Consider the following 26113-nt stretch of genomic DNA (forward strand, 5'->3'; position numbering starts at 1 on the left):
AAATATCTCTTTAATCAGTTTCTTTAAAATTTACAATAATTTTATACATCTTCCTGTAATGTATGTAGCACCTTAAAATTTTACAGTTGACGAAATCGAATAACTTCTCCTGATTCCCATACACTTTTCTCTGTCAATGAAGAGTGCGTTTGTTTTGAACTTCAAGTCTCTTTTCAGATTAGATTTCATGCATAAGAGTTGTTGATGTTGCGTCTCACACTGTTGCAATTTCAAATTCATATCATTTATCATTTTATCAATATCCTTCGCTTCTTTTATTATCCTAGAATAATTAAAATCGTTATTAGTTATTAATATTATTAGTTTAATAATCATATGCGTAAATAATTCTAGCAAACCTGAATTGATCTTTGCACAGTTTAGCTTGCGGACTCTGATAAATTTTCGTCTTCAGCGTGTTTGCAACTTTCAGTTCTGAATCTTTATCGACGATAGTCTTTTGCATTAGTTTCATGCTTTTTTCGATATTTAAGATTTCTTCTTGAATCTAAAATATCCAGATATAGATCGAATATACACAACAATCATTATCAAAATTTTAAAGTCATTATAAAAGATTTCGCACAATCTTTCAGGTATTCTTTAAACATCTTTTGAATTTTTGTATTATTTGAAATGCGAATAAGTAATCTTATTATAATCTTAATTTCTTGTACTACCTTATGCAAATGTGTTTCTAATTTTTCTTTCGCTTTCAATATTTCATTGATTCTTCTAGCCAGCGCCTTATTAGTGTTTTCCCAAGTTTCATATGTCTCGCAGCTTACAGCATTCACAGCATTATTGATGTCGCTTCGTAATTGACACGATTTCACACATTCTGTCTCTGATTGCTTTATTACATTATTTGCCGTTTTTATCCAAGATTTGGTCTCGGTGATACTATAAAAATAATTGGGGAACAAATTAAACTTATAAAGATCTCCTTTAGATATATAGAATTATATACAGGATAGATATTGATTTTTTATTGTATCTCATTTAGCATTAACTTATCGACTTGTTTAATATTATTAGGTTTAAGATCATATGCGTAAATTCAGCAAACTGATATGTTTTATATCGATGTTTAGTTATCATTGAGTATGATTAATTTATTCTCAATTAAAGTGAAACTTCTCGACTTGAGAACTTGCATTCATGATTTCGATATTAAGAATTCTTGCGTGATGAATTAAATTCCCTGAGATTCGAATCACAATAGCAGATCACATAACACTCCTGCATTTAATCGTTTCTGTAATTATTCTCCACGAATCTTTCATTTTTTACCTTTTGAAATAGTATTAAATGCTTCTAATATTTTGCCGTTCTCATTCGTTTCTTTTGTACTTTTCGTCAGCTTGTTGACAAAATTAAATTCATTTTTACATACAGTAAATTTTATGTGGTATATTCTTCAGTCAGCTTATTAATGTTTTCCAAGTTTAAGCCAGCATTACAAAACTTCACAAAGTTGCGAAGAGTTAATAACATTAACATTCGATCTATATGTTATGAAACAAATATCGAATTAGAAAAAAAATAAGAAATAAAATAATATAAAAAAAATTTATTTAATTTTTTGAATTTTTTAAAATAAATTAAATGCTCCATTTATGAGTAAAAAAATTTTATAATTATTACGTATTGTTAGGATCGTATTTTTCTATTTTATCATAATACTGCAAGTTTCGGCTAAAATTATTTGTCTGATGACATAAATCGCTTCCTGATACTGCTCCTTCATTCCGTATATTTATTTGCAGCTGATGTTGCACTGCTCGATTATTTGCTAACTGAAAGGTTGGATAAAATGAGTTCCTTAAAATTAGTGTCATGTATTATTTGTAAGCATACGACATACCTGATCGATGCATCGATTTGTGAACGGTTCTAATTTCTTTTCACAATTTCTTACTGTTTCTATCTCTTTCAACAATGCACTTTCGACTTCATCGCGAACTAAATCGGCATCTGTTAACATTAATGTGTGAATCTCTTAGAAGATACAATTTCTCAGAATCTCAACTCGAAAATATATGTTTTTATATCGATTGTTTATTAATACATTTAGTGATTGATCTATTATATTCCAATATAAAGTGAGGAACCTTCTCTGAACTCTCGATGATAAAGACATTCTTGCGTGATATGTAATTGTCCCTCGAGATTCTGAATCACAATTTGCAGATCACGATAACACTCCTGCATTTTATCGTCTTCTGTAATTAATCTCTCCAACTCCGATGCTATTTTGTTCCGTGGAAAGGAAGTAAAACTTTCTTCAATTTTTTGGCCGTTCTCCATTCGTTTCTTTTGTATCTTTTCGTCAGCTTGTCTGACAATGTAATATAAATACATTATAACAACAGTAAATTTTATGTGGAAATATTCTCCAATTACATATAATTTATTAAATTTTAATTTTAAAGACACACAATTCAAAACTTACAAAAGGTGCAGAAAGATTAAATCAAATTAAAATTCAAATTAAAAATTAATTAGTAATAAATAAATTATATATAAATATTGATAATTAAAATAATTTTATAAAAAATCTATCGACTTATATATTTTTTATTTAATTTAAAAAGAGATGCATTAAATATATCTTAAGTTTGAAGAAGGATTCTCCTACTTTATTAAGTATATACTGTCCTTGCATAATTTTTCGGCATAATATCTATTCGAATCCACTTCATTATAAAGTCTGATTTGATTCTGCATCCAATCATACGGAGTGTATCGTATATAAAGTGCGGCACGTGCCGCATGCAAAGGATTACGATCGAAACCAGTCACTAAATTTGGAAATTTTAAAGGCTTCGTTATCATTCCATATGGTATGCGATAAGCGTCCATCATTAAATTTGTTACAGGTTGTACGGATCTAGTATAAATTATTTCTTTTTTAGGTAAGAGAAATATTTTGTAAAAATTTTCTTTCTTTTTTTTTTGAAGAGACATAATAAATGTCTTGAAATTAAATTTGTATCTTGTTATAAAATAGTGTATTTATTATCTGTATAATTAAAAAATATACATTTCCAATTTTTGTGGAAAGATAAAAAATTACTTACGAAGGAACTGCCTCCAGGATTTTGTATCCCAACGTAGGGCGCCAAGGATGAGATCTTAGGGTTTTGTGAAATTCTTTAACTTTGACCGAAACTGAAGGATCAGCTGCTTGTTCCATACATGATGGAACGTCTATGGTCCATGGTTGGAGTTGCTAAATGCAGTAGGATGATATATATAATTAATATAATAATAAATAAATAATGTATATAATATAAAACGTGTTATATAAAATGTTATTATAATAAATCAATTGTCATAAAATCACAAATCATTTCTTGAATAAATAAGTTATATATATCATCATTGAATAAAATTGTTCTCTCATGTGTCGCACGCAAATTTTTCATTTATCCAATTTATATAAATAAAAAATAATATAAAAATGCAACCGTATACTTATAGCGATATTTACAGAATATATAACGGCTTTAGTCCTCTTCTCGCTTCTAATGTTAGCCATGATCGCTTATAATAATTTCGTAAAATTTTCTTTATGTCCAAAGAAGATACACAATTTCAAATGTTACAATTACTCTGAAATAATCGCTAAATCAAAATTCACTAATGCCTGTCAAAAGCATTGACAGAAACATATAATTATTATTTTTAAATTTAATTACTTAATATTTTGTTAATATTTTTGATAGTAATCAGTTGATTAAAGCGTTAATTTGCTAATTAAATTTTAAAATAATATATAAATAATATGTTTAAATAATTATGTTTATAACATACTTTATAAATTCAAGTAACATTTTTGACAGTTATCAGCTGATTTCTGTCGAAAGGTATTAATCCCGAATATAGTACATTTATTTACAATTTACAACGTCACTATTTTATAGTTTTAACATATTATACTTTAAAATTTAATTAGCAGATTAATACTTTAATAAATTTATTTCTCTCAAAAAATATTATTAGAGGTTAAATATTATTATTTTTATGTATTATTTTTTTCAATACTTTTTTTAATATAAAATTGAAAAAGTCTTCTCAAAGAAAGAAGAGGGGATAATTTATCTTACAATCTTTCATCAATTAGAAATCAATATCTTACGCGACAATCGGCATTTATAACGAGATTTATACTATCTTATGATAGCGCTCTTTCAAAATCCGGAAGTGCATCGACCACGTGACACGCATCATATGTCATATGATCACGAGGTGGTAGTCAGGTGCTTCACGGTGCCTTCTGCTCTGGTTGGTGTGCGGTGCTCTCTCGATCTGTCGTACTCGGCTAGATTTTCGTCCTAAATTCGGCTCTAGGATGACAGGTAGCGCGAGAAAAGCGAGCTCGCTCCAGGCACCGCTCCTCGTGCTGATCGTCGCCTGTCAATTTGCGTTTTCCCACGCCGGGACGCCTGTCGTTATATGGTGTCCGCACAACGAATCGTCCGACCACAATTCGCAGTTGAAGATACGCTTGAATCCGTTGCAGAAATTATCGTCGGAGGAGTTCGAGGAGAACTTGTCGCGGTCGGGTCTGACGGAGCTGACCACCGTCGTTGTCGAGGAATTGTGCGTCGAGGATCTGAGAGATAACAAGGTTAGACGAGTACTTACGTTTGCTTGTCAATCCATATAATTCTTGGAAATATATTTTCCCAGGACACATCTTTTTTATAAAATGAGTACATTATTTATTTTTAGAAATTATCCATATATTTTGTAAGAAAATTTTCACTCTATAAGCTCTTTTTCTACTGTATAGTGAGACATAGTTTATAAAGATACGTTAAAGAGCGGAATAGATCCATAGGAGATAAAATTGTATAAATGTTATAGGTGCTGCCAATTGTCACCAATGGCTCAAAGTTATATTATTACCCGAGTGTTTTCAAGCCAAATACGATTCTTGAAAAACTCTACAGCGACAAACAGATCAGAACGTTAGAGGATATAAATGATGATCATGAATTAAACATGGTCTTGAAGGATACAGATTCAAGTGAGTGTATAGCACTTACAGGAAAGCAATGCCGTTACAGTCAACCTGAACGTATAAAAAGAGAGACCACTGAAAACAATACTGCAGAATTTGGAATAAGAACAGACAGAATTCTATTCTATTCCAGTAAACCATTATCATTCCAGGTAAAATATTATGAACTTAATGTTAACATTTTGCAAGTAATCATAATAAATTTCAAAAGACTTAACAAAGTTTTAAAATTGGTAAACATTAAAATCGATTAATAAAAACAGAATATTAAAAATATTGTGATATCAATAAAGCCAAAAAAATACATTAAAATTTACATAGATTAAATAAATTTTATAATTGCAGATACCTGAAAAATCAGAAAAGGAAACTTTGGAACTGTCTAGAGCTAAAGTAACTAGAGCATCATCTCATAAGGAGAATGATACACTGATTTTAACCATCAAATTTGCCGGTATCGAGGACATTAACGAGCTGACGCTTGATTTCTCCTTCCCAGTCAAAAGCATGGGATACTACACATTGGATAAGATCAATTATGAAATAACAGGCAAAAACGGTGCTCTATCAACCAAGCGAGACATTAATTTCCCATTTAATTTTTCTTATCACTGTTCATTGAACACCATCTTCGTCAATGGTCCTGTGAGTTTAAATATCACGGATCTGCAAGTCCAAGTTGATCATAAGGATGGCACGTTCAGCGATGCGTACGACTGCGTCGGTTTCACTAGTATACCTATTTGGACGGGAATATTTGTAACTGCGATATTGGCCTTAATTATGATATGGGCGCTTACCATGATTATGGATATCCGTACAATGGACCGATTCGATGATCCTAAAGGAAAAACTATCACAATCTCTGCCGCGGAGTAGAGAGATAATAATAATAATAAGACTTTTCTGCGTAATGCGATTGTGTAAGTATTAAGTACTCGTGCGAAATTTATATTATAATACAGATATCACGTCATAATATCTTGTGTCCATTGTTCGCAATAATAATTATACTCTGGACATTAATTTCAAAAAAAAAATTTGAGTTTCATATTTTTAACAAAAAAAAAGATTCTATTAGCGAGAAAAGAGTAGTAATGATAATACTAATCTCTCATTACGAAGAACTTCGATGTATAAATATCATTCCGTTGTACATCCTTCCCGTAATTTCGATATTTATACATATTTAATATTTGTATGTTTGTTGATTGTATGATATAATGTTTATGAAATTTTCGTATTATTTAGTTAAATACTATATGTAGGGAACTTATAAAATTGTTTGAATGAATTAAGATATCACAATGTACACACATCATACAAGGACATTAAATAAAGACAAACAAGAAATGTAAAATGTTAAAGCGTGCATCATTAGTAGAAAAAGAATTTTGTGTAACCGTATAAATCCGCAATTACGTGCTATACCATTGACTGTTATTCATTTGTACAGCGTGTAATATTTGTCTCTGAGAAAAGGGACGAAGTAAAATAGATCATAAACTAAATAAAACGTTATACTGTTATACAGTAGACAGATAAATATGTAGCTATGAAGCGCCACGCGCCTTCAGAAAATGGTACTCGCGCTTGTATAATAAGCGGCTTACTCGTTAATAAGAATTTGTAAAAATATGTAACATAAGCGATACGATATATAAATCTTTAATATAATGTATAAGAAAAATATATACAGAATATAAATGTCATGTAAAATTAAAATTCGTAGTATTCTTTAGGAATTTATTCACAGACTGGAATATCGATACCGTGAATTATTATAAATACCATAGAGTACGGTGATAAAATCACAGGATCTGTAGGATCCAATATTATAGGTCGAAATGGCGGCAAGTTTCCGTTCGGTTGCAGTTTCAGCACTTCGCTATTCAACTTTATCTCGCTACAAAAATAATATAATAATTGTTAGATTTATCATTAATTCTTATCTTCGTGATAAAGAGCGTTTACCATTTTAATTAAATATTTCTATTTAAATTTTAATTTATATTTATAATAATGTACACAGGGTGTTGAAAAAAAAGGTAAAATATTTTAAGAGGATTTAGTATGTTTCAAAATAAGTTAAAGTCTTAATAAATATGAGTACGCAAATAAGCCATTTTTTAAATATTTGTAAAATATAACTAATTTATCTATATTTACATGAATAAAATAATAAAAGTTTTTCAAAAGCGATTTATTTGTGGACTCATATTAAGACTTTTCAACTTTTTGAACATACTAAATCCCCTTAAAATATTTTAAGCTTTTTTCAACTGTATAACATCTCTTCATATTAAAGAAATAAAATTTAGAGAATTATGTAGAGGCACATATTTAAATTATGAAAGAAATTAAATTCTTTATCTTACATACCTCGACTGAAGACTTTTGGCGGTCAAAGAATAAAAAAATATCTTCACAATTTTCCCAGACTGTACAAACAATTCTGGAATATCTACGCGGACCGCGATCTTGTCTATATTCATTCCGTAGATTGTTACAGCCGGTATCCTGGCAATTCGAGCCTCTTTTGGCGTGCAGTGCGCGTATAGGCGCACGTAGCCGAAATTGTTGGATGTGATCAGTTTCAGGACCTTCTCCGAGACGAATTGTTTGTAAAAAACGCTGACCCACCAGTCGGGATTTGGCGTAACATCCGGCGACACCATAGCATAATCTCCGCCGAATAGCGACTGTCTAGTGACGACGTTCAATCCCGCGCTAGCGCTGTAGCCCAATTTATCCAGCCACAAAAATCCGGCTACGAATCTGTCTGATAATTCCGGCGCTCCTCCTCCATACGCAGTACTGGTTTCCGCTGTGAATTATACATCCTTTATATCTTTTGAATATTGAATATAGCTTTCGCGCTCATTCGAAACAATGGAATGCTTTTGCTACAGCCTTAAAAAAATATTACATATTTAAAAATAGCAATTACATGTATAATTATTAAGGTATAAGTATGATTTAGAGAAATTGTTCTTTAAAAATAGAATTAAAAGTGAAAAAACGAGAAATAATATTATATATCCGAAGAGAGATCTTCCTTAATTCTAATATAAAATACACACACAGCCACATAGAAACGCTTCTTCCCGATGCAGCGATGTATTCCCCAAAGGATTTGATTTGCATCGGTAGCCAATTAAATGTAAGAGGATTCACGAAATCTTGAACTGTAGCCTCTCGCCCATTCAGATAATACTGATGCCAAGTGACGTAATTCACGGTACTGCTTTGACTTTTTAGAAATAGCTCGGCATATTCTTCTCCCATGCGATTCCGTTCTCCGACATGATTCACTTCCGGTCCGACAAGGATGCTATCGTCATATCCCGCCTCGTCTAACAATCGCCTCAAATGATCGTAATTCTTTGCAAGTTCGTTTGCGCTGATTGTCACGTTGAACACGTGTTTAAAAGAATTCGGTTCTGAAAATGTTTGAAATAATTTTAAATTTTATGCATCATTATGCAATTATACAAATTTTTTTTTCTTCCACATGCATTAATTTTCTGTATTTATTATATTTGCTTACCATTTCCCAATTGCCAATCTAATTCCAAGCCTTGATTCTTAGCAAATGTGATAATCTTCTGTGCATTAGTATCATTCCAAGATCCATCTGAATTTCTGAGCAGAACATTCAGGTCAAAGATCATTCGTAATTTGGACTTTTCTGTAAAATTGTAGATAGCAAGTAAGTCTGCACCAGAGATGGTAAAATTGCTGATGTCTTGACCATCCACAGGACTGAGAATCTTTTCAGACGAACTTTGCACAATCTGAATTATTCAATACATTAAGAAAGATTGAGATTACAAATTTATAACAATTTATTACAGATTTATAACAAACGTTACCATTGTGTCTCTCAAAATAGATATAAATAGGTAAATAAAATTTCTTTCAATAGGAATAACTAGTGGGATTATTTTATATTAGGAGAAGACAATATTTTATGGACCAACCTGATCCTGGTCAAATATCAGACAATCTGCAGATGTTCCACCCACTCTAACATAAGCAGGACTCAAGTGACGGGCCAGGTTGATAAATTTCTCTTGTCTCACAGGCAATTCATTCATCATTCTGAGTAAGGACGTATCAAGACCGAATGACAAAAACTTGTCAGAAACAGTATGCATGAGAGGTTGTCGTAGGTCCAAGTGCAATACATTAGTACGGATCGTTGGAATATGTATATTAGGATTCCATATTGAGAGTATTAGTAGTAGCGACCATAAACCCAATACAGTACAACAGAGAATGGAGCGAACTGTCGAGTCTGCAATAGAAAAAAAAAAAAAACAATTTGTCAATATATTTAAAAGAATTAAAAAAACTATATATAAGAGCACGTTTTCGAAATGTATAAATATTAATAACGTAAATAAAAATAGATATAAGTCAATAAATAAATTTATAATTGGAGAATTATTTGAATACACATGTACAATTCAAAATATAATCACGTAACACGACATTTTCCGGTAAAAATAGCATATTTTTTATCGGCAATGAGGAAAGAGAGGCTAATTCGCGTTGAGAGAAAAAAAAAGATAATTGACGAGAAAGCATCCATTTAAAATTATTAAAAAGAGATTTGATCGAGATTGAAGCGAGCAAGCAAAAGAAAAATGCGATAATCCATGTATTTTCTTTTACGATACGTATTTCAAATTCATTGTGACTTACTGTTACTTTGTCTGTGGACATCATTCAGATTCTGATAACGATTCTTGCTCCAATCGTTATTCACGAAGTAGTTCATCGTCGTTGAAGCGGCTTCCCCGGCTCAATTAACATCAACACACATTCACTTTTGCGCATCAGTGAACAGTTGACAGCTGATAGCTCGAGCGATAGATCGAAAATCGAAACTTTCGCCGCGCGCTGTGACAGAGCGATTGAGGCGGCAAAAAAAAAACAATTATAATTTCCAACATAATCGAGATTTCTCAATCCATATTATTACTTAATTCATTATATTATAGTTATAGTTTATTACTTTTTAGATTTCGAATATAAACAAAATTATTATTTTTAATATTATTTTCACTCCTTTTTTGGCGCAAAATAAGTTTTATATTTAAAAACTAAAAGAGTAATATGAATTAATATAATAAATTAATAACAAATTAATAATATAGATTAAAAAATAAATTTTGATGATTTTGAAAATGATTGAATCAAATAAATACGAAAAATTTCCGTTGTTCTCAGAGCTTACTGTTTTTTGTCAAATAAAATGTTTCTTGATTATCTTGTAATCGCTGGAATTAACGTTGTAAATATTACTTGAATGCCTTTTGCAATCCGATTTTTTTCGCACGGACGACATCGCTCGCTCGTTTATGATTATTTTTATTCGACGAGATTATCTGGTGATTTTCAATATGCAAATCAGTTGATTTTCTGTCAGAAATAGATGCAGTTTGACATTCCGGAAAGACAACTTCGTTCATTGTACAGATTCTTTCCCCGATACTTGTACTTGATTCTTTCTCCGTATTGACAGATTGTAATTTGACAGTTTTTAGTTTTTGTCGCCAACATCGACAATATTTTCGTATTTTGCAAGCTACGGATAATTGCATTTCGATTTTAAAATTAGCATATGTTTTGTCGACAATTAAATATTATATGTATTAAAGTACAATGAGAGAATATTTTCCTTATATATATTAATTGTATACATGTAATTTTAAATACTCAATACGAATAATTAGGGAAATGTATCCTAATAAAACACCTTTCGGCGAAGTCTCTGCATCGATCGAATCAGAACTAGAATGCGAGGAATTACGAGCGAAAGAACGGCTTCTGTTCGCGGTGCGATTCCTGTAGGAGACACTTCGTCGACGTTTCCTCCTCGTAGTCAATCTCTGACGCGATTCCGATGAATTGCTCAATTCGTCTTCCGCCCAGAATTGTCGATCGGCATCGTCCGACATCGGTAAAACTGCACCGGAAGACTAAATACGCGATTAATACAATTTTACGCCATATATACAAGTTAAGTAACGTTGTATAACGCTCATTTTACAAATTTTATTGTAATTAGATTAAATCGAAGTATAATTTTAGCTCTATGAAGAAAACAAGCAGATTATCGTTCACTCTTTGAATATCAGCTGCTAATTTTTATAAAATTTATCAATATATATTTGACATACAATAATTCAAGCGCGAGAATATTTTATAACGATATAATGTTTTTAGATTGAATTAACGTAGTTTTCGTCGCTTACAGTTTCACCGAAGGTGTTCGAAACGCGGTTTCTTCTCTTTTCTCTGCCATCGGAGACAGAAAATTCGTAACCTTCCTCTTCGGAACTACCCATTATCTTTGCATCTCCCCAGGCGCAATAATAACCCATGTTTTAAAGTCACATATATATATATGTATATACAAGTCATACACGTAAGTTATAATTATATATATGACGCATGATATTGTAGTTTACAGTTTTTTTAAACGTACATACTAGTGAATTTTCATGATTTAATCGAATAAACAGACAGTTATGTACAAAGAGGTGTGTAGTGTTTTTTTCGTTCACATTTGTGACATTTATGGTTTTTTCTGGTTATCTGTCAAATCATGCGCAGCCACGTGGGTTTTGTCGGATGACATTTCTATATAATACAAAAATTAAGTACATACTTAATATTTAACTTCTTTTGAATCTTTATTTATTGTACATTTGCAAGAAATAAATGTATGTCTGTTTGATGTAATTGACAGCAAAGAAATTTATCTTCATATTATACTTGTATTTTCATCTTTGTTAACACCTTTTTAATGTTTAAAGATAAAGAAAATTCTCAAACAAAAGAGTCAAATTAAAAATATTTTTGCAATATTTCAACAATATTTTGTAGTTGTCAGTTGTCAGATTTTATAATACATTATAAAGTATGATAGTTAAATCAATTTTATAATATGATAAGAAAGTAATTATATCACAAACTTCTCCCATATGTTTCGCTAATCATAGTCGAGTCAATACATATTTCTCAACGCCTGAAATATCTCTCACTTTTTCCCTTTTGCATTTCCTTCCTTCATCTTCAACATGTTTGCAAATGCAAATTTTGATATTTCATATGTAGAGCTTGTAATTTAATCGTTCTCGGACTTTCTGCGTTTCTTTGATCGTGGACTGTCGGTGTCGTGGGGACTCGGAGTGATGTGACTCCGTTTTCGCTTAATGCTGCTTTCGCTTGCCTCGCTGCTACTGCTTGTGGCAGTTCTGGTCTCCCTTCGGAAGGTTCCCTCTCCTGTTACTTGTACTAATATCTAAAATCAATCATACAATTAATATCACATTGCTTAAGAAAAAAATATTATAAGAGATGCACATCAATAACACAATCTAGAACACGTACTATCTTATTTCAGATTACATTAAAGATTAAAGCATTCAATCTTTATGTCCATTCAAGGCTCCTGGCTCTTCGTCGATCATGTTAGAATTGTGACGTCAGCGGGGAAAAAACACACGCTAAAAATTGTTAGATGTCTTTTCGAAATAAAAAGATATTTCAATAAAACGCGACGTCACAATCTAACATAGCCGCGGTGAGGATCCAGGAGCCTTTAAAATATTTTTACTAGCACTGTATGTAGAACTGCTTTATGTATGAATTACACTATAATAATTAAATATTTACCTGCATATGCTGCAGGCACTCTTCTTGCATCGAAACTGCCATTTTATAGATAAACGTATCATGCTTATTGTACATAATGGCATTCTGAAACATAAGCATTACGTCCCTTTGAAAGTGCATTGTCGATCTGATCGTGCCGTTGTCGATATTCTTCTTGATAGTCGAAAGATCCATCGGTCGGAAGATGACCGAATGATATCCGGGCGCTTGGTCTTCCGTGATCGGTCTGAGAAACACCGATGCGTATTTGTGTGTGGCCAAACGATTATAGACAAGCATAACCGCCTTCTTCCAGGCGCGATAATCCGCGCCCTCGCCCGTGCCCTCGTTCTCTGGCTCGCTGTCCACAGCGACGTTCTGCTTCTTCGAATACGTCTTCATCGCCCGTCCGCCGCTCAATTTACTCAACGAGGACTCCTCTTCGTCCAATTCCCCGGGCTCTTCCGTGGATTCTATCTCCTTCTTTATGCTTTGCTCGCCCTCAACGTTCTTCTTCACGTCCTCCTTCTCCTGCTTTATATCTACAACTACCTTTTTGTCTTCTTCCGGTGGAAGCGGACTCTTCGCGCGAAACGCACCTGTAGCTTCTGGTTCTTTTTCGGTTTTTGGCTCCTCGGACTTAACTTCCGCGTTCTCGGATTTTTTTATGTTTGGGTCGACTGTCGCAACTTCCATCGATTCATTCTTGACGTTCTTCACTTCTTCTACAGTTACCGCAGGAATGGTATTCTCAGTTCCGTCAACCGGCTCGATTTCTTCCTCCTTTATTTCTACATCCTGTAAAATGGAGCTTGTTGTATCCTCTGAGGAATCCTTGACCTCTTCCTTCTTAAATTCGTCCGTGTATATCTCTAAGGTTTCCTCGACGGTCTCTTCTTCCTGTGATTTCACCGAGGAGTCCTCCTTTACTTCCGTCACGGTTTTCTCTTTCGTTAGGACCATCGAGTCTCCCTTGAATGATTCCAAAGACTCGGTGCTCTCGACCGTGTTTTCAATGAGCTGCTCCTCCGCCACTGCTTTCTTCTTATTTTCCGAATTCTGGCTGCTTTCGTCGTCCTCTAAAATCAGACTGATATCTTGCGACTTCTCCGTGTCTTCGGCACTAGGCAAATCATTCGTCACTTCTGAAGAGACGCTGACAATCTCCGCGGATGGAACGTCCTGCTGATCCCCTGTAATTTTTGTTAAATATATATCTGACTGAGCTAATTTATTATCTTTACCTTCAGTATCTTCTGGAGACTCTCGTAGCTCTTTGGCGTTTTCTGATGATTCCTTGTCATCAGGTGCGGTCACTTCCGCTTCTTCCTCCTTCTCGCCGTCCTCTTCTTCTGCTACCACCGCTTCCGCTACAGTATCCTCCACTGTTTCCTTTGTTTCGTCCGGCTTAGAATTGCTCACTTCGACGTTTGAAGACGCGGTGTCTGCGGATTTCATTTCGACATCCGATTTCTCCTCCACCGGGGTATCCTTATTACTTTCTCCATCGTTAGCTAGTTCCAGAGCAAGCTCCTCGGTCACCCTCTCGTCGCAAGTACTCGTCTCGGATTTTATTTCTTCTGGCGTATTAGATATGATTTCTGTTATTTCCGTGACGATAATTTTGGGTTCCTGCGGTTCTATAGCGACGGTACCGATGATCTCGGCGATATTCGAGGTGCTGGAGTCGATTTCTTCGATCGCGATTTCGCTTCGCGGCGAATCAGACAGCGACACAGTCTCGTCCACGTCCCTCGGCTCTGGCTTCGGTTCCGAGATTACAATCGGAATTTCCACCGTCTGACGGGGCATGTTGGGGAGACTACTGGTAACCGCCGTCGACGTCGAGGTCGTTGTCGAGGTCGTCGTCGAGACGCTCGTGTCCAGGGTTCGCGGACTGCCAGTGATCTCCTCCTTGATCAATTCCTCAATGTCGCCGATGATCTCGTTTATCTCATCCTTGTCCATCACGTCCGCCATTATGTCCTTGCGTATCACGTCGTCTATATGATCAATTATCTGCACCATGTTCTCGGAGACGGGCACGTTTGTCGGTGCAGGGACAACCGCGGTGAGCGCCGAGGTCGTTGCTGCTGGTGCCGGCATCGTCGTCGTCGTCGTTGGTATAGTCACCGTCGTCGTCGCGTTCACCACCTCGTTTTGTATACTCATTTGGCGAATCTGGGACTGCGGTTGGGTTGCCGTTTGCTCAAACTTGCGCACCTCGGTGCTAGTGGCAGCGCCTGGTACAGCCTGCTGTTGCTGCGCGTGAGACACGACTCCGACACAGGTTTGCAGCTTTGGCAGCGGTCCTCTTTGCGTGGTGGCTGGCATTTCCAGGAGCATGGAAAGCGTAGGCGCGCCTACGGACGGCGGCGTAGTCGCGTTCGCGCTGGCGATCGCCGTCGAGACCAGCTGCTGTAGCTGTGGCGACACATTCTGCGTCAATTGGGCGTTCAGTATTTTCGAGTTGGAGCCGAGTAGACTGGTGATGGTCGGCGAACTGACTTGAACGGGAGTGGACGGGTAGGTCTGTATAGTCTGAGTGGTCGGACTGGGAGATTTTAGCAAGCTTGTCAGTAACGGAGATCTACCGCCTCGGTTGTTCTTTCTCTCCTCGTCGTTGTTTTCCGACGCGGACTCGGACGCGTGCTCTGACTGCGCCACTTCTACTGTGTTGTCCGCGTGTTTGCGCGTCTGACTCGCGATCGGGGACGAGACCACAGGCAGCGAACTCATCTCTTGCTTCTGCTGTTGTTGACGTTTCAACCAGGCCACGTGAGCCCGCGCCTTTTGATCCGTCTCTCGTTCCTCCTGTTGTATCTCGAGCCACATTTTCTCCAGCTTTTCCTCGCTTATTGTGCCCGACTTGAGCAGGTTTATATCCGCTTTGAGCCGCAGATACTCATCCTTCTGGGAAATCAGAGCCTGGTTCAATTCGGATATTCTCTCCTGCGTCAATCTTCTGACGATGGATTCGCTGGTGGTTTCGCCACTCTCTCGCTTCTTCCTCTTCGGTGTGTCCGCATTCTCGAGTAAAGACGCATATTGCATGGCGCATGACTTTTGCGAGAACCATTCTGGAGGCCTTAGCGATTCCTTTTCGATCAGCGACTTCAACGATCTGGACACACTCATCCAATTTTGATCCCCGGACTTCAATACGCTCGATGCAAGATATAATTGTTCCCGTGTCGTCCAAGCATCACAGTTTGCACGCTTGAGTTTTAGTCCTAAAATTAAATTATATTTAATTATATATTCTTAATGTTAAATTATATTTAATTATATATTAGTTACATGTAATTGATATTTTATATATATAATATATAAATAAGTAATTGATATTATTTATATATGATTGATATTGATATTTAATTAAATGTAGCTTTTTCACATACATTGAATAAGAAATTAAATGTAAATAACAAAATAATAGATATTATATTTAGAAAGATTATGAAAGTTGGATTGACAAAACAAATCTTATATATTGCATAGAACTAATAGAAATCAAATTAACAAAGCGTTTATTTTTGTAATTCAAATATACGTTTTAATATATAAATCTATCGTTTCTTAGTTTTCTCAAATAGAGTAGGAGAAAGTGTATTTAAATTAAAAAAACGAGATAAATCATATGTACGACTATTATCTGCTATTGACATTCTTTGTTCGACGTATACTTATGTTTATTATTTTATATCGAGTATTTATTCATTTTATTAAAGTTTAATAAAAAAAGTTTAATAGTTAACAAAATGTCGTAAGTATACGAGATTATCTAAAAACTGATTGATTTGAAATTAAAACATTCTTTTACAATATACAATAGCTATCCTAACCTATAAATCACAGATAATGTAAAAGCATATCCCAAGCTAAACTTACTCTCCTGCATCGACGCCATTGCATCTCTTTTTAAGCGCTCTTTGCAAAACTTGCTACTATTTTGCAAAATACGTGCTATTTATAAGCTAACGAAATTACGAATATAATTTGTTGTTGTATTTTTATGCAACCAGAGAGAAAGATGAGAGCGGCCAGGCCCTGCGTTTTGGCTGTTACCGTTTTTACGGGACTGCTTGAAGCGCCCCTCGCACCCGTTTTTAATATCGGAACTAACTGCACACCCATTTTCTGGCAGGGTCGATAAAGTTTGTATTTGGTGCGAGTCCGTGCTACGCCCATAATTTTCGTGTTAACACAGTATCACGTATTCATTCTGTATATGTGCGATCTTTTCTCTTTATATATATATATATATATATATATATATGTATTTATATAATTTGTATAAAAACTAAAATATAATTATTAAAATATATATATATATGTATATGTGTAATGAAATATATAAATCTTATTTTAATTAAAATAAAACAAACGATTAATTGTTCGACCACCTGGATTTTGGAATGTAATTTTTAATATATATTATATTATATTTAATATTTATCGCCGCTTCTATTAATATGAAGTGCAATGTCAACGTGCAATAATGTACAATTATTTAAAGTTTCCATGCCTAATGTATCATGCCGGTATAAAAGAACGTCAAGTAGCATGCGTAGCCGAGCAACTAAGATGACGAGCTGAAATCGTGGACATTTCAAGTTCAAACCCCTGCCTTTTTCAGATTTTTTTTTCACTTTTTTCAAATAAGTTATTATGTGTATAAATGTGTAATAATCAATATATCATTATTTGATAATTTTTTTTGTAATGGAACAAAATAAATTATTTTTTAATTCTGCGAGGAATTTAATTATTAATGCAAACGCCCACACATATAATTTAGATATTCAATTTTTTTTAGTTCAAATGTTTCTTGCAATCTGTATACGACAATCAGTCCACTCGCTGTGCCACAGATTGCATCGCATAATACGCTCAGAGTTATAATACGATAGAGATCGCTTTACGCTGTTTTTCCTTGAAATAAATAAATTTTACGTGTTGTGTACGCGTGTTTAGTATATTTGTTTCTTTCATATTAATTTTAACTATAATTAGTTTTTTAATTAAGATTATTTTAGTGTTAGTTGTTTATTTGTTAGTGTCCTGTTTTCTTTAATTTCGCATTTTTTAATTTTCTTTTTTTTTTGGTGTTGGTGCTAATTATTATTTTTATTTTACAATGTCGAGTAAACACCGGTTTTACGATAAATGTGTGTATTTAAATTGCACAAATATTAGGACAAAAGATGGAAAACGTTTATTTCGATTTCCATTACAAACGTGTGCGAGACATGATTTATGGTTACGCAATAGTGGTGAGTTTATAAAATTGATTTACTTATTTATATCAATATATAATATATATTGATATGATATATGAAACAAATATATATATATATTCTTTGTTTTTTTTAATAAAATATGTCAGATATTATGTATGTTTACGTATGGATTACGTTGAAGTGTTTCTTTGCCGCGTTTTTCTGATCTCGCCGAACGGTTCGCGAATCCTGTGCGAATAAAAAACGATGCGCGTGTGTGTGTGCGTGCGATTGTGATGATCAGTTTTAGTTCGTCTTCAACGCTTGACGAGAGAAGAGGTTCCGAACTGCTGTAAGTTTATAAAAACATATTTTTGTATAACACATTAGAACGATTTTATATTATTTTTTTTGTCTAGAAAACGTTATATTAATAACCGTTATGAAAACGATCTCGACGACGGCGACGATGCCGGTGACGACCGTCGTCGAGATCGTTTTCATAACGGTTATTAATATAACGTTTTCTAGACAAAAAAAATAATATAAAATCGTTCTAATGTGTTGTACAAAAATATGTTTTTATAAACTTACAGCAATTCGGGACCTCTTCTATCGTCAAGCGTTGAAGACGAACTGAAACTGATCATCACAATCGCACGCACACACACACGCGCATCGTTTTTTATTCGCACAGGATTCGCGAACCGTTCGGCGAGATCAGAAAAACGCGGCAAAGAAACACTTCAACGTAATCCATACGTAAACATACATAATATCTGACATATTTTATTAAAAAAAACAAAGAATATATATATATATATTTGTTTCATATATCATATCAATATATATTATATATTGATATAAATAAGTAAATCAATTTTATAAACTCACCACTATTGCGTAACCATAAATCATGTCTCGCACCCGTTTGTAATGGAAATCGAAATAAACGTTTTCCATCTTTTGTCCTAATATTTGTGCAATTTAAATACACACATTTATCGTAAAACCGGTGTTTACTCGACATTGTAAAATAAAAATAATAATTAGCACCAACACCAAAAAAAAAAGAAAATTAAAAAATGCGAAATTAAAGAAAACAGGACACTAACAAATAAACAACTAACACTAAAATAATCTTAATTAAAAAACTAATTATAGTTAAAATTAATATGAAAGAAACAAATATACTAAACACGCGTACACAACACGTAAAATTTATTTATTTCAAGGAAAAACAGCGTAAAGCGATCTCTATCGTATTATAACTCTGAGCGTATTATGCGATGCAATCTGTGGCACAGCGAGTGGACTGATTGTCGTATACAGATTGCAAGAAACATTTGAACTAAAAAAAATTGAATATCTAAATTATGTGTGTGGGCGTTTGCATTAATAATTAAATTCCTTGCAGAATTAAAAAATAATTTATTTTGTTCCATTACAAAAAAAATTATCAAATAATGATATATTGATTATTACACATTTATACACATAATAACTTATTTGAAAAAAGTGAAAAAAAAATCTGAAAAAGGCAGGGGTTTGAACTTGAAATGTCCACGATTTCAGCTCGTCATCTTAGTTGCTCGGCTACGCATGCTACTTGACGTTCTTTTATACCGGCATGATACATTAGGCATGGAAACTTTAAATAATTGTACATTATTGCACGTTGACATTGCACTTCATATTAATAGAAGCGGCGATAAATATTAAATATAATATAATATATATTAAAAATTACATTCCAAAATCCAGGTGGTCGAACAATTAATCGTTCTGTTTTATTTTAATTAAAATAAGATTTATATATTTCATTACACATATACATATATATATATATTTTAATAATTATATTTTAGTTTTTATACAAATTATATAAATACATATATATATATATATATATATATAAATAAAGAGAAAAGATCGCACATATACAGAATGAATACGTGATACTGTGTTAACACGAAAATTATGGGCGTAGCACGGACTCGCACCAAATACAAACTTTATCGACCCTGCCAGAAAATGGGTGTGCAGTTAGTTCCGATATTAAAAACGGGTGCGAGGGGCGCTTCAAGCAGTCCCGTAAAAACGGTAACAGCCAAAACGCCGGCCTGGCCGCTCTCATCTTTCTCTCTGATGCAACATGCACCTATTTAAGGGTCGGCAGTACACCCAGGCAAACTCCGAATTGATATTGGAGACCTCGTGCGGTGACAACGCGAAACTCCGGTTTCAGTGTTGCCAACGCCGAGAAACCAATTCTCGGGTTTTATGTAGTGGTGTATGTCTGTACACGTACATACACCAACTGCATCGCTCACGCGGACGCACGTAAGAGAGACAAGGACCGATAATCACGTGTTCTCCTTGTTCATCTACCGTGCCGGTATACGCGAGATGCCGCCTGAAAATGCTTTCTGGCCTTCCGTAGCAGAAAGCAGTAACGTAGCAAGACTAATAAGCACCCACTTTTTGGAAGTATATATGGTTATGCACATATGTGCATAACGTATATATATAACATATATATATATATATATATATATATATATATATATTATATAAGGGATATGTTGATTATATTCTTGATTTCTTTTTGATTATTGATGCTATTGTATAATTTGCTCCAAATACTTATAACGTGAAAGAACGTTGAGTAATGTATAATCAATGCAAGGATGTTCAGTATATCATCCAGTATATAAATTAGAGTTCAAATATATCAATATCAATTTTTTATAATATATATATATATATATTAGAATATAGAAAAATGATAAAAAAATATATTTCGGCGATTTAAAAATTTTTTAATATATTGAAAATATTTTTACTACATACACTATATATAAGTGTAAAATAATTCAGAAAATAAATTTAATAAAAATCTACATACCAGCTGTGTGCATGTGTGCAATTGATTTATTACTTGAAATTTATTTACGGAATTATTTTGCATTTATATATTTATAGTATGTGTAGTTGTAAAATGATTAAAATATTTTCAATATCAAATTTTTAAGTTTATCGCCTATATAAAAAATATATTTCTATGATTTTCTATATTCCAATATATTATAAAAAAATTGATATTGATATATTTGAACTCAAGTTTTTTACGTGATTAAATATTCTTGCATTGAGCCATCATACGTTACTCGTAAGTTCTTTCACGTCATAAGTACTTATGTAGCAGAGAGAAAGAAATGAGAGTTATACAATGTAACATCAATAATCTTATATATTATAATCTTATATATTATATATATATAATATTTCATTTATTTATAAAAAACATTTTATAAATAAGTAAAATATTATACAGACAATGTACAAGATGTTCAGTTTGTGCCATAACAAGCTTCAATCAATAATTATTACTCCAATGAGTATAATTCACAATAATTTTTATATAATATAATAAGTATTTGAATATATAAAAATATTTTTAAAAATTTGTTTTAAAAATTAATTGAAAAAGAATATTTAAAATATTTTTTTATATTTAAAATATTCTTTTCCTCAATTAATCTTAAAAAAATATTTTTAAATATTTAAAAATATTTAAAAATACTATATATTATATAAAAATAATTGTTGATTATTATATTGGATTATTAATTGAATGAAGCTAGAGCTTTTAATATGGCTTTTAATACTGCTTGACAAGGAGAGAGCATCATTCCATCTTTGTCTCTCTTACATCGCATATGTAGTAGCGTCCATGTAGGTACAAACACTAAAAAAATATTAAATTTAATTTTTTTATTGTTTTGAATAATTTTATCATTAATATACTTATTTTCAGAACTATTTCAATTTTTATTTCATACTTATGTTTATATAAATTATAAATTAAAAACATATCAAAAATGTAATATATATTAATAAAATGCAAATACATATAGAAAATTAATTATAAAATGTCATCTTAAAATAGTTTTTATTTTTGTTCTTTATTTACATATGCATACATATACAAAAAAATAAAAATAATATGATAGCCTTTTTGCTGACATTATCTCTCAATATTTGCATCCGTGTGCTCACGTATTAGTGTTTGTACCTACATGGACGCTACTACATATGCGATGTAAGAGAGACAAAGATGGAATGATGCTCTCTCCTTGTCAAGCAGTCAGCATGTTACCACAGAAATTTCCCCTGCTCCTTATGAATCTAGTGAGAATCTTATCGTCCAGATATTTCATAAAATAAGTGACATAACTTCGTGAATTTTTTTTTAATATATTCTTTATATAATAAAGCAGTCCTCTAAAAGGCCGGATTTTACATTTTCGCTCTTAAAAATTTATAATAAATAAAATACGGACTCGCGGCTAACCCAACCTTACCCGTTCCTAGCTGTGCATTCCCCCAAGTTTATTAAAAATTTTTATTTTTATCTTTTTTTCATAAAATAGCTCTTTAGAGGACTACAAATGAGCTTACTGATTAAGAATATCCTAAATTTAATAAGATTCATTCAATATTTTCGCTAATATCTGGAAAATAAGAATCCGTAATTCCCGGCCGGCCGATAGGCGTCTCCACCATGTCGCCTGCCGACCCTTAAAAACACGAAAATGGTTCGTTCCATCCAGTTCCTTCGTTTCGAAGAGCTTACACATGCGAACAGTGCTACCAATCTTTTTACGTTACCAGAATTAAATCCCAGTTAAAGGGATACCAGATTATTTCGTATTTTGCGTTATTTCAACTTCAATTAAAACTCTCTCGATTTATTATCTTGCAATTTTATTAATTTCACTCGATAAATTTCGACATTTTTATAGAAATAGAATGAAAAAGTGAGGAACGTGCAAGAAAAAAATCTCCCGAAGAATCAACCCTGCGAGCTGTCATCTGTCATCGTGGAACGCGGAACAGCTGATTGCGAGAAACGCGAATGACAGGAATGAAACGCGACGAGAAACGTCGTAATGGCGGAACGAGTGGAAGCTGCTGAAGTATGTTTCAACGACACGGATTGTTTTTCGCCGTGAGTTGAAACAGTCGCCCGTTTGTGTTCGTGTTTGATTGTGCACGCGCTCGAAGGTTATTAATCACTCGCCATTGAGGTCGGTCGAGTCCTCCCACAACGACACGATGATGAATAATCGCAGACGAAGCAATAACTTTACGTACGTCAGTTCGTGCGTGAAGTACATGATCTTTATGCTGAATTTCGTCTTCTGGGTGAGCGACTCCTTCCCAAGATTGTATTCGTGTAGAGCTTCTTTTATTCTTTATTGCACCGATTATCTGTAAATGTAACTTGTTATTTGGTACTCGATGAGACAAAAGAGATCGACATATTTATGTCACTTTCACTAATATGAATTAATTTCAATTGTCTAGTAAAAGCTCAGCTGATATAACTTTATTTACTGTTATATTAGAAAGAGAAAGTCTAATTTATATATTATATTAAAGTTGATATCCAGAGTTAAAGAGGTTGATATTAGATGAGACAAATGACAACATGATTTTCTTGTTTAGTTATTTGGCGGACTATTAATTGGAGTAGGTCTATATGCTTTCGTGGATAAATGGCAAGCAACAGGATCTGTCAGAGTGGAAAACGTTTACGATGTAGTCTTAAACATCTCCCTGGTGATGCTGATAGCTGGTGGCGTCGTCTTTGTCGTTAGCTTTGCAGGATGCGTAGGAGCTCTTCGTGAGAACACATGCCTTCTTAAATTCGTTAGTTCTTTTGTACACATTCTTTTGTTAAAGTAATCTCTATAAAAATATATTTTATTGTCTGACTAAATTCCTTTTTCAGTATTCATTGTGTCTTCTGGTATTTTTCCTCCTGGAAATGGGTGTGGCAATTGTTGGATTTGTATTTCCACATGCATTGCAGTCTCTTTTGGAAGAATCTTTTACAGACAAAATAATTCAAACATACAGAGAAGATCCAGATCTGCAAAATTTCATTGATTTTGGACAACAAGAGGTAAAGATTATGTAAATAAAGTTATTAAAATGATAAATGTATTGTGTTTATATAATCTATTTAATTTTATGAAATATTTGTAAAATATTTATAAAAATTTTCCACTGTAGTTTAAGTGCTGCGGTTTAAGCCAAGGGGGATACCAGGACTGGGGAAAGAATGAATATTTTAATTGTAGTAGCCCTAGTGTGGAGCGTTGCGGTGTACCATTCTCTTGTTGCATAAATGCTACTGATATATCTGTACGTATATTATATATTAGAAAAAAAAATTTTTAAGGAAATTAAAACATTCTTTTATATATATATATATTTTTTTAAATTTCTTATTCTCAATGAGATAATTTAAATTTTCAGAGCGGACTTGTAAATATAATGTGCGGCTATAAGGTCCAGATGTTGCCAGTATCAGAAGCAAGTAAAAAGGTGTGGACTAGCGGCTGCATCGAGATCGTGCGTAGTTGGGCGGAGCGTAATCTCTACACGATAGCTGGTATCGCTCTGGGTATTGCGCTCAGTCAACTCTTCGTGATCTATCTCGCAAAAACGCTGGAAGGTCAAATCGAATTGCAGAAGTCCCGCTGGCATTCCTGAGCTTGACTTCAGGCCACCTACCATTATCAGATACATTCTCCAGCCAACAGGCAGGTGGCCAGCGGCGGTCGATCGCGCGCATCGCATGATCACACAGAGACAAATATAAACGCGCGAATGGCATTGCTCGTCCTCTTTGCGATCTCTTTATACATATTGTGCATTCTATCCCTCATCAAACTTGTCCTCTACTTCAAAAATTACTTTCACCTGTACGTGAGTAAGGGATAAAGAGGTCGTTGATTCTTTGTCCATCACTCGCAGAGGATACGTTTACGCGATTAGCTATCGATTAAGACCTTACATTGAGATTATATACATACAGGTGCAGAGAGAAATAGTGTCCTATGTATTTACAATCAGTGATCAAATTGTTTTCTAATATTCGGGAAATATACTTTTTTGTTCACACAGAATTAATTGTATGATCAATCGCTCAACTGCTTCGTGCTTGCAAAATGGCGAGGTCATGTTTTTATGAATGTTGTATGGGACACTATTAATGCATTTCTCTGTACATGGAACTGATGACTCAAATGCGCTAAAGACAAAAGTGAGATATTTACCATGACGAACTCTGCAATATGCATTTCGTTGAGTGTATTGCATTGCATTACGCGATATTATAGAACACAATCTCAGTTTTACGATTATATGTAACGTCTGTTTCGCAAACAATTTTATTTTTTTAAATTAAATTTGTTATTTTTGTATCAATGTACACACACACACACACATATATATATATATATATATATATATATATATATATATATATATATATATATCGCTATTATTTTTTTATTTTCTTGCAACACAGGATAGCTTAAAAAATATTCAGATTTGATATTCTTTTTGCAAGATTTAATTACAGCATAAATTTTATCGTTTTTAGTAGTTTTTGATAGAATGACACAAAATTATTTTAATGGTTAACATTGATGTACTATTAATAAGTGATATAGGAGTTTATTTTAAAGGAATTCAATAATCGTGTGCATTTTTATATATTGCTTCCATTAAAATATATGTAGAATTAATGAATTTGAGGTTAGAGATAAATGTCATCTTGTAAATAAATCTTGAAACATTAATTTGCTTCATTAGCTAGATGTAAATTATCATCAAAGTTTTATTTTATATTGTATTTTTAAATATTTAAATATTAAATGTGTTCTTGATTATAGACAATATACATCTATATGAACAGTTTCTGCTCATTATACTTTTTTTAATGTAATTAATGATTATGAGTGGAATATTACTCTTACTATAAATGGATACACACTATTGAACTTCAATAATTATAATGGTATTTCATTAACTTGTTCTTCTAGTATGTACGATGCCATATCTGTATTACATAAAATTATGAACGAGCGCACATTTATTTGTACACATTTATATTGCTCACCATATTAGCAATAATTCGTGTATATGACACAAGAAACGTCCAGTGCCAAAGTCAGAGTATTATTGTTCTCTTATTTTAAACAAATCTGACAATAATCTGGTATAAATAATTCGTTTAATGCATTTAGATGTATCTTTGTCAAGAATGAATGTAAAACCACTGATATAAAACCTTCTAGTTTTTAATAAATAAGTATTATTCTAAAAA

The 26113-nt window shown here is 33.1% G+C and overlaps 6 protein-coding genes across 8 annotated transcripts; 2 read left to right on the forward strand and 4 right to left on the reverse strand.

The window, feature by feature from the left end:
• Positions 1 to 12: 12 nt before the first annotated feature.
• Positions 13 to 5181, reverse strand: LOC114937368 (tektin-3). The gene is made up of 9 exons (XM_085484997.1): positions 4177 to 5181; positions 3084 to 3235; positions 2642 to 2893; positions 2115 to 2341; positions 1868 to 1977; positions 1648 to 1799; positions 681 to 903; positions 360 to 508; positions 13 to 283 (listed from the first exon to the last, which is right to left on the reverse strand). Exons 1-9 carry the CDS (start codon positions 4234 to 4236, stop codon positions 73 to 75), a joined length of 1536 nt encoding a protein of 511 aa, XP_085341123.1. The 5' UTR covers positions 4237 to 5181; the 3' UTR covers positions 13 to 72.
• Positions 4250 to 6757, forward strand: LOC114937355 (uncharacterized). The gene is made up of 3 exons (XM_029310783.2): positions 4250 to 4636; positions 4876 to 5184; positions 5378 to 6757. Exons 1-3 carry the CDS (start codon positions 4358 to 4360, stop codon positions 5909 to 5911), a joined length of 1122 nt encoding a protein of 373 aa, XP_029166616.2. The 5' UTR covers positions 4250 to 4357; the 3' UTR covers positions 5912 to 6757.
• On the reverse strand, positions 6685 to 9916 carry LOC114937354 (heparanase). The gene is made up of 6 exons (XM_029310782.2): positions 9743 to 9916; positions 9016 to 9332; positions 8583 to 8829; positions 8116 to 8475; positions 7415 to 7859; positions 6685 to 6938 (listed from the first exon to the last, which is right to left on the reverse strand). The coding sequence occupies exons 1-6, from the start codon at positions 9816 to 9818 to the stop codon at positions 6779 to 6781; spliced, it is 1605 nt and encodes a 534-aa protein (XP_029166615.2). The 5' UTR covers positions 9819 to 9916; the 3' UTR covers positions 6685 to 6778.
• Positions 9917 to 10264: 348 nt separating this feature from the next.
• Positions 10265 to 11262, reverse strand: LOC114937356 (uncharacterized). Its single transcript, XM_029310784.2, has 2 exons — positions 10800 to 11262; positions 10265 to 10628 (listed from the first exon to the last, which is right to left on the reverse strand). The coding sequence occupies exons 1-2, from the start codon at positions 10999 to 11001 to the stop codon at positions 10342 to 10344; spliced, it is 489 nt and encodes a 162-aa protein (XP_029166617.2). The 5' UTR covers positions 11002 to 11262; the 3' UTR covers positions 10265 to 10341.
• A 166-nt stretch (positions 11263 to 11428) lies between these two features.
• Positions 11429 to 16775, reverse strand: Brd8 (Bromodomain containing 8). Of its 3 annotated transcripts, XM_029310781.2 has the most exons (4): positions 16595 to 16775; positions 13948 to 15936; positions 12725 to 13896; positions 11429 to 12350 (listed from the first exon to the last, which is right to left on the reverse strand). In XM_029310781.2, exons 1-4 carry the CDS (start codon positions 16611 to 16613, stop codon positions 12174 to 12176), a joined length of 3357 nt encoding a protein of 1118 aa, XP_029166614.2. In that variant the 5' UTR covers positions 16614 to 16775; the 3' UTR covers positions 11429 to 12173. The 3 variants fall into 3 exon arrangements, with proteins under 3 accessions (XP_029166614.2, XP_029166613.2, XP_085341122.1); XM_029310780.2 differs by having other exon boundaries at positions 12725 to 15936; XM_085484996.1 differs by lacking the exon at positions 16595 to 16775 and adding an exon at positions 16549 to 16584 and having other exon boundaries at positions 12725 to 15936.
• A 6063-nt stretch (positions 16776 to 22838) lies between these two features.
• LOC114937364 (tetraspanin-33) lies at positions 22839 to 26113 on the forward strand. Its single transcript, XM_029310794.2, has 5 exons — positions 22839 to 23136; positions 23440 to 23643; positions 23726 to 23899; positions 24010 to 24141; positions 24256 to 26113. The coding sequence occupies exons 1-5, from the start codon at positions 23047 to 23049 to the stop codon at positions 24490 to 24492; spliced, it is 837 nt and encodes a 278-aa protein (XP_029166627.1). The 5' UTR covers positions 22839 to 23046; the 3' UTR covers positions 24493 to 26113.

This window comes from Nylanderia fulva, unplaced genomic scaffold (genome assembly GCF_048542155.1).
Source record: "Nylanderia fulva isolate GAGA-0341 unplaced genomic scaffold, ASM4854215v1 Scaffold33, whole genome shotgun sequence".
Taxonomy (NCBI): domain Eukaryota; kingdom Metazoa; phylum Arthropoda; class Insecta; order Hymenoptera; family Formicidae; genus Nylanderia; species Nylanderia fulva.